This window comes from Pygoscelis adeliae, unplaced genomic scaffold (assembly GCF_000699105.1).
Source record: "Pygoscelis adeliae isolate BGI_AS28 unplaced genomic scaffold, ASM69910v1 Scaffold46, whole genome shotgun sequence".
NCBI lineage: Eukaryota > Metazoa > Chordata > Aves > Sphenisciformes > Spheniscidae > Pygoscelis > Pygoscelis adeliae.
The window spans coordinates 1,609,866-1,618,187 of NW_008824931.1; the positions used below are offsets into that span (position 1 = coordinate 1,609,866).

Consider the following 8,322-nt stretch of genomic DNA (forward strand, 5'->3'; position numbering starts at 1 on the left):
TGGTTTGTGGCTAATACCTGGTGCTTTGTAAATGCCTGGGATTCTTCTGGTTTCAGCTGTGTGCCATGTCTTATCTCTGCTACAGGAGGAGGAGGAAGAGTCCCAGATGGTGGAAGTTGTTGACTATTCAAGATACGGAGCAGGGAAAAATAATGGGGGGGAGTGCAGCAAGGGAGGAAGGGCTGACTGTGTAGGGCTTGGAGCATGGGCTGAGGAGCTGTATAGACCCTGTGACTCGCCTGTCCTGTGGCAATCAGGGGAGTACTCCAGCATTAAAGTACGGAGTTCTCTCTCGTGTGGTTGTGAATCACGTTGATAAGTACAGTACACTGCTTCACATTCTCTCCCAGTCATTACTGAATAGTCCCAAACTGTCCTCTTGGTTAAGGGTCTTGCTTACAGTTCTCTTATCTCCTAGGAGTCTTTCAATAATGTAAAACAGTGGCTGCAGGAGATAGACCGTTATGCCAGTGAAAACGTCAACAAGTTGTTGGTGGGGAACAAATGTGATCTGACCACAAAGAAAGTAGTAGACTATACAACAGCAAAGGTATGTTGATGTTGACGTGTATTTGCTTTGGTTGAGCACCTAGTCTGGATCGTAATGCACTTAAGTTCTAGGGCAGGGAAGTGTCGTGGTACACAGATGCCAAGGTGCCATAAAAGCAAGCAGTTTAATGACCCCTTGCAGTGCAAGTCATCGTCCGACTGGAGTTTGGGAGTGGGGTGGTGGTCTAGAACTTGCAGCTCCTCCAGAAGTGCACCAGGAAACGAGGTGAGGTATGAATCGGTGTACGAGCTTACTGTTCGCTGTTTCTTGATTTGCAGGAATTTGCAGATTCTCTTGGAATTCCATTTTTGGAAACCAGTGCAAAGAATGCCACAAATGTAGAACAGTCTTTCATGACCATGGCAGCTGAGATTAAAAAACGAATGGGTCCGGGAGCGACAGCTGGTGGTGCAGAGAAGTCCAATGTTAAAATTCAGAGCACTCCAGTCAAGCAGTCTAGTGGAGGTTGCTGCTAAAACTTGCCTCCCCCCTTTTGTCTCACAACAATGAATTTGCAATCTGAACCCAAGTGAAAAAAAAATTGCCTGAATTGTACTGTATGTAGCTGCACTACAACAGATTCTTACCGTCTCCACAAAGGTCAGAGATTGTAAACGGTCAATACTGACTTTTTTTATTCCCTTGACTCAAGACAGCTAACTTCATTTTCAGAACTGTTTTAAACCTTTGTGTGCTGGTTTATAAACGTGTAATCCTTGTTGCTTTTCCTGATACCAGACTGTTTCCTGTGGTTGGTTAGGATGTATTTTTGTTTTGATGTTTCTATTGGCATGTTTAGATGTCAGGTTTAGTCTTCTGAAGATGAAGTTTAGCCATTTTGTATCAAACAGCACAACAGTGTCTGTCACTTTCCATGCATAAAATTTAGTAAGATATATGTAAGATCTGATTTGCTAGTTCCTTCTTGTAGAATTATAAATGGAAAGATCACACTATCTGATTAATAGTTTCTTCATACTCTGCATATAATTTGTGGCTGCAGAATATTGTAATTTGTTGCACAATATGTAACAAAACTGAAGAAATGTTTAATAAATATTGTACTTATTGGAAGTAATATCAAACTGTATGGTGATAAATATTGTCTTAATTTGTATGGCTAAGGGGGAAATCAGGCTTGCATTGTGCACAAAACATATCTGTGTGCAGCCATGGCTCTCAGACCTTCTAGTAGACCAGAGACCTTCCCTGCAACTAAAACCAGTGACTATGGCCCAAAAGACTGAGTTGTCGTGGTGTTTAAGGCACATAGGCTGTACCAGAAACACCCAGCCGATGTTCACAGGGGCGTAATGCACTCTGAATGTACGACAGTTTGCTAACTTAGTCTGGGAACTTAATTTATTTCTCAAGGACTCTTTATGTAGGGAATTCCTGTCCGCTTTGCATAGTAGGGGAGAAAACAGAATTTCCCTACCATGAATGACTTCAGTGTAACCTTGAGGTGGTAAAACTTTCTACCAGTATATTATGTCTTTTCTATATACTGTTAATTCCATCCTCTTTTAATCAATGCTCTTCTGACTTAGTGCAACAAGCTTAGCTTCTATTCTGTTACGCATAGAGGCAGCGGAGGGATGAAATGGGGACCGTAAGGCCCCGCAACAGCCTGTTGCTCACAGTAGGCGCTATCTCAAACAATTTGGAACTAACCAGCAGCCAAGAGGTTTTGGACAGTGTGTGATTCTTTGTACAGAGCTAATCAAATCATTAGTGCCTGATGTCTAGCTAAAAGCCACAGGAAAGCTAGCCTATAACACTTCCTATACATGTAAAATTGTTCAGCTTTATCTTAACTCAAATGTTCAGCCTATTCTGTAAATAGTCTCATGTTTGAAAGACCATGTAACATTCCCCTAGTAGTAAATACACCCTGTGATAGTAAAAAAATATAGCCTAGGTATGTTGTGAGGTATAAACTAAAATTGGTGCAAATATCCTCTGATTTTTTTGGGGGGGGGAGGGGGATGACTTTGGCTAACAGCTTTCTTCAACATAGTTGCATCAATCGACAGGCAATTGTAATACATAAAGTATTGTCATGGTTAAGTTGAACTCTTCCACTTGAGACCTTCACAATAAAGTGATGTGCTTTCTATTAGAGATGTGCTTGTTGGTATAATTCATTATATAATGTGACTCGCTCCTCCTTGAGAGCGGGAGCAGTAGGAGTAGCGAGTGCCGCTAAGGTCAGGAAGCGGACCAGGAGGAGGTGTGTCGAGGGTAAAACATCTTCCCGTCAGAGAAGTGCACAAATGAACTTAAATGTCAAGATGCCTGCTACATACTATCCAAAACAATGTTAATATATACAGTAATAAAAGCATTGCAAAACCAACTTGGGCTACACCAGTTGTTGGGTGGTTATTTTTTTTCCCCCCGAAGTCATTACTGTGTTACTGTGCTGGTGCTGTTAAATGCTGGAGCCTGTGGTTGTCAGGCTGGAGGAGTGCGGACGAGGGCAGAGGAGGCCTCAAAGTCCCGGACAGGGGTGCTGCAGTCTCTAACCTGCGAGCTGAAATACCACATACCTTTGATGTAACGGGTCAGGCTTAAGACTTGCAGGTGGTGGCACACAGGCAGCAGAAGCCTCTCCTTGCGCGTACCTCCCATCCTGCCCTGCTACAGGCCTTGTTTAAGCATCACCCTGAATGCCCGTAGGTGCGGGACCCGGCGTCGGTAAAGCCAGTGAGACCAGTCTCGCTGTAACCGTTCGCTTGAGCCTTTTTGTTGAACTTGCGCCGATCTGTGACTTGTCACCTGCAACTTGGCAATAAAACCCCCTGCCCTTTAAGCTGAGGAGGTGGAAGATGGGAGGGTATCCAAACCCCCCCCACAAAACCCAGTTTGTCATTTCATAACTGCTTCAGTTTATGCTTTCACCTTCTACTTGTGCAGTACAGAAGCTTTGTTCTGCTCACAAGAATGGGAGGAAATGATGTATTCTGCACAAGAACATGATGACGATGATGACCATTTAGTTTAAAGGTTAATTAAAGCCAAGTACCAGCATTCTGTAGTTGGCTGTAACTTTTTTTTGGCTGCTTACCTTGTTATGCTGCTTCACAGAAGCCCCTTTTCTGTTGCAGAACGGGTTTGGAAACCCTTTATGAATGTTTTCTGGGTAGTGACGTAAGATGTTTTGTGGGCACTAGCGGTAAGAGGGGAAAGGCACAACTCTCCACCCAGGGAAACCAGCACAACGGTAACGCAACTCCCGCAAGTAACAGGTAACAGCGGTTTCTGTGTAACCTGGTTCCTCCCTGTGTGTGCTCACCTCTTTATTATTTTATTGAGATTGATATAGCGTATTGGCTCTTTGTGTTTACGCGTAAGAAAACTGAACGGTCGACAGGCTCGGCTTCAGCAGGGAATGGTAATTATAAACAAGAGTTCAGTTCACTCCCAAGAACCAGAAGGAGTTGCTATTTCTTGGCTTCTAGCACCTATTTTTGAAGAGCATAAACAAAACATGAGAACACGGCTATTAAAATCACACAGCTTTACTTGGAAGTGAGTTGCACGGCGCACTGTGGATTACTCAGTTAAAAAACAGCGTGTTCCTGACATTTTGCTACCACATGGAACAGGCCACTTCACCAAAAAAAGGAAAGCTACATTAAAAAACAAACCAAAAAAAGGGCAGCTGTACACTCCTCAACTCGCAAAACTCCCCGCTGTAGTCGGCGCTATCGACTAGCCATCCCAGTAGCCAAACAACTGCTGTACAGCTTGCCTTTCTCAAGCCACGGTAAAAAAAAAAAACCCAAACAAACTGAAATCGGCGGGGGCTGGCTAACTCCGAACACAGTGATCGTACGTATTTGGCATTTCTGCAAGAGGTGAAAGAAAGAGGTGGTTTGGTGCTCGCTGCGTTTCTTCTCAGCCATCCCGAGACCGGCTAACAAAGCCCAGGTCTGACAGAGGCAGCACCTGAAATAAAATGGGTTAAGTTTGCTACTGCGCTTTGGCTGCAATCCAACAAACCAACCTGCCCCCCTGCCCCGTGCTACGCTTAAATCACCTCCACATATGCGTGGTAGTGTGTAGGATATAGTTATGTATATTTAGCAATTTAAAAAAAAAAAAACCACAACCACAAACTACTGAAGATATTGTTACTCTCCTTTAAAGCGCTGGAAATAATTCTTCCCCTTCGCAACGCCAGATTTTTAAGACGTGCCGTGGTGTGGGCCATGGGGAAATCAACGGTCTGAGCTAATGGGGGTGGTGGGGTCAAGGTTATCCTGCAGTCCTTAAGTTCCTACCTCGGGGTGCTCAGAAGCTGTTAAGAGCCTTCCTGTGTCGCTGGAGCCAGCGCCTTGCTAACACCCGTGATCGTTTCATACCGGCGCGGTTTTGTAGCAACTCCCAATGACGGCGTGAGTGGCTGAGGGACGGGGCAGCAGGCAGCTGACCCCCTTCACACTGCCATGCCTGCCCTCAGGGACCACGCAGCCCTCCACCCGGACACTCCTGCCATGCCCTCCTGAAACACTTCTGTCTCAGCAGTTTTGTTTGAAGGAATATGTTCAAGAAATCAGCAAACAAGTTTTCTAGCCCTTATTTTACACCTGAACGCACTTGCTTCCCTTTCCCACCATGACATGGCAAGCAGAATTTTTCTTTGAGGAAAAAAAGGGGGGGAAAAAAAAACCCAACGAACGAAACAAAAATATCCCCCTTTCCCATCCTCCCTCTGCTGTCCAAGTCATTTCGGTAGAGCAGCTGTCTGTGTCGGACTGCCGCTGTCCCCTCCACCCTGACTGACAGTGACCTGCCTGCGGGCTCTCCGGGTCCCTCCGAGGAGCTGCCATCACTCTCATCACGCTCTTGGGTTTCATCAGCTGGTCCACCAACACACTGCTCTTCCCCTGACACACGTTTAAAGACGATGGGGCATCCATTTTTAGATCGCCCTTGCTTTCTACTCCTTTTAGGCGTTCCAAACATCAGATTAAAAGAAGTAATAATAAAGCCTGATGTATAGTGTTTGCTAATTTAAGTGTTTTCTTCCTACTCTTCCCTCCCTCTCCCCCCGCCGCAGAAAGGCTGGTTTGCCCCCCCTGCTTACCCACTGAGCAGCTGCCTGCTGCACCCCCTCGTCCTCCGTCCTGTCCTCGCCGTGCCTGGGACCCACGGCAGCTAGGACGGACTCGTACAAGTGCTCTGCATGGGTTTCTAGCTCATCTGACTGTTTCGCAATCAAACCCAGCGTGTCTTTCAGAGCTGGAAAACAAAACGTATGATGGAGGTGGTAGTAACATGACAATTCAATGTCTGTAAGAGCAGTAAGAGAGAGTGCTGCTCGCCCAGGCAGACTTTTGAAGGAAGTCGAGTGTTAGAAATCGATAAGCTGATCTTCATCCCATCCAAGTTGTGATGCAGAGTTTGGAGGGGGGTGGGAAGCGACCTAGGAGGCTCCAGGGTAAGAGCGAAGATACAGAAATAGCGTATCAGCACCACCGGCTGTGTCCGTGACCAGCCTTGCTCAAGCGCTCCCCCCTCACCTGGCGAATTCGATGCCATGCAGTCGAGGAGAGCTTCTCCCCTCTCCAGCACGCTCTCCGTCAGGCTCCGGTGGTCGGCCACGTCTCTCCTGAACTCCTGGGAAGGGGAGGAGAAGAGCAGCGCTGCTTAGAAGGGTTTTTTGGAAGAGACACACCTGCGGCAGGTTGCCCGGGGAGCAGTTTCCCCTGAGCAGGTTCCCAGCGTTCCCAAATTCGGCTTTGCGCCCCTGATGCGTCCCGCATCACCCGCCTGGACTGTGCCAGCGGTGTCTTGCTTCGTGCTGCTGGCTGCCCGCCCGCAGCACCGAAGAGGGGGAAGAAAAGCCAGCGGCGATACCTACCAAGTAGCGGTGCAGCGATGCCTTCACGCTCTTGGCGTCCGGCGAGGCCGGGACCCAGCTGTCGGTGATGTCCGTGACATTGTACAGCCAACGAATTAGCTCTTCCAGCTGGCAGCAAAACATCTACTTAACAAAGCATAACAAAAGGGGTTACTTATCTATTTCTGCAACAAAGTTACGGCAGGGACAGCAATAGGTGAGCCGGCGGCGTTTCAGAAAGCACCTGCTCCCTCCTGCTCTCCCATCGCAGGGCCGGCGGCGTCCGCCTCCTCTCGGCACGCAAACATCCCTAAGCTTGGGAAACTAAGGGCCAACAGAAAAAAAGAAAAAAAAAGGCAAAAAGCAAATTAAACCCCTAAACACACCCCAAAACCACTGTGTGGCAAGAATTGAGGGTCACCGTGAAATGGCTGCTGCGGAGAGGTGTCGGAAGCCAGTGGCACCCAGGCTGAAGGAAGGGGTTTGCCTCCACCACCTCCCAGCTGAAGAGACACCCTCCTCCTCACCGGAGCCGCGCAGTTAATTTGCAGTCGCTTTTTCCCAAGGGTTCGTCTCGTTCAATTAAGTGCTTTCATTTATTTTTAAAGCATCTCAGTAAGGGATTATTTTTGTAAGATGCTGCACGAAATCCAGGGGCCTCTGCTCTCACCAAAACCAGACTCCAGCTCCTCGGGAGTTGGGGTTTTGCTATAAAGCTGAGCTGCTTCTCCCTGGCACCACGATTTGGGGCGACAGATACACCCTAATGCTGACCCTTTTAAATCGGCAGAGTTATTCCCATACAAGAGGGGGAACGAGTTGCACTGGTGTTTGCAGCTATGTGCATGATAATAATGACTCTCTTGCAAACAGCCCAACATCGCTTCCAAATTCAGCCGGGGTTGGGGTGGGGAAGATGATGAAGGGGAAGGTGGGGAGCAATCCCAGCTGGCCAGGGAGCACAGCACCGGTGGCAGGATGGCCATGAGGCATCACTCACCTGAAAAATAAAAATTCATAAAATAATCACGAAACCCTTCAGAGAAACCTCGCCAGTTCTGCCTGGCCTTATTATACCCTTAAGTCGGACCCAGTCTGGGGAAGATGAGCAAGCCTGGGCTGAAGGGCAAGGCCGGCCATGCTGCATTAAATAGCCGGAGTGATGGGGTAGGCAGTGAACGCTGGGTTTCATGCTGGTCCAGCCCCGACCGTGGCTCTCGCACCCTCCCGGTGCAGCGGCGCTGTAGGACGGGCGGGCTGGGGGAAGCCGAGTGCCGCATTTCCACCAAGCCTAGCCCCGTGATGCTGAGCCCCTGGAAAAGCGAGATGGGCTCTTGCTCCATCAGAAGTTGTTATCTGCTCTGATGAGCCTCCCTGTGCAAATTACTACCAGCTGCCAGGCACCAAACATCATAGGGAAGGGGAAGCCTTAATTAATTGTGCCATAAATACCGGCACATTTTATGTGAGATCTTCCCATAATAAACTTTATTTCTGGTCTCAGCCTACCTTAACACACTGGGCAAGGGACTCGCTCTGCTGGCTCTTCTTCGGATGCCCCTTGACCCGCCGTTCATTTAGGTACGTCCCATCCAATGTGTCCCTGAGACCGGTCGGTAGATGAAGCCCCCGCAGAGGATCCCTATGGATCTGGCCACATGATTCAGTGTTTTCCCACCTGGGCTTTTGAGAGCTGCAGGGGTGCCACAGCCCAGCATAATCCTCAACACTCCCTCTTTCGTCCCTGCCACCCGCTTCTCCGAAAGGAGCCAACTCGGACGAAAGGGGCTGCCTGCCGTCGCTGTGACGTTGAAGGTTGCGGTGGTCGTGCCCGGGCGTCCTTATAGTTAAGGAAAGATTGGACAAAAACTGAGCCAGCCTTTCCAGCTCCTGCAGTCTCTGAGGCAGGGAGAGAAATTCT

General features: G+C 48.2%; 2 protein-coding genes across 2 annotated transcripts in view; one reads left to right on the forward strand and one right to left on the reverse strand.

Moving 5' to 3' along the window:
• The window catches only part of RAB1A (RAB1A, member RAS oncogene family), a 14,235-nt gene extending 11,328 nt beyond the window's left edge, over nucleotides 1-2,907 (forward strand). The window contains exons 5-6 of the mRNA XM_009325028.1: nucleotides 419-550; nucleotides 829-2,907. Coding sequence (XP_009323303.1) covers nucleotides 419-550; nucleotides 829-1,026 — 330 coding nt within the window. The 3' untranslated portion in view covers nucleotides 1,027-2,907. The remainder of the gene's footprint in view (nucleotides 1-418; nucleotides 551-828) is intronic.
• Nucleotides 2,908-3,868: 961 nt separating this feature from the next.
• Nucleotides 3,869-8,322, reverse strand: part of CEP68 (centrosomal protein 68kDa) — a 10,409-nt gene continuing 5,955 nt past the window's right edge. The window contains 5 exon segments of the mRNA XM_009325029.1: nucleotides 3,869-4,504; nucleotides 5,646-5,800; nucleotides 6,082-6,178; nucleotides 6,423-6,545; nucleotides 7,911-8,322. The exon segment at nucleotides 7,911-8,322 is cut by the window's right edge and continues 18 nt beyond it. Coding sequence (XP_009323304.1) covers nucleotides 4,454-4,504; nucleotides 5,646-5,800; nucleotides 6,082-6,178; nucleotides 6,423-6,545; nucleotides 7,911-8,322 — 838 coding nt within the window. The 3' untranslated portion in view covers nucleotides 3,869-4,453.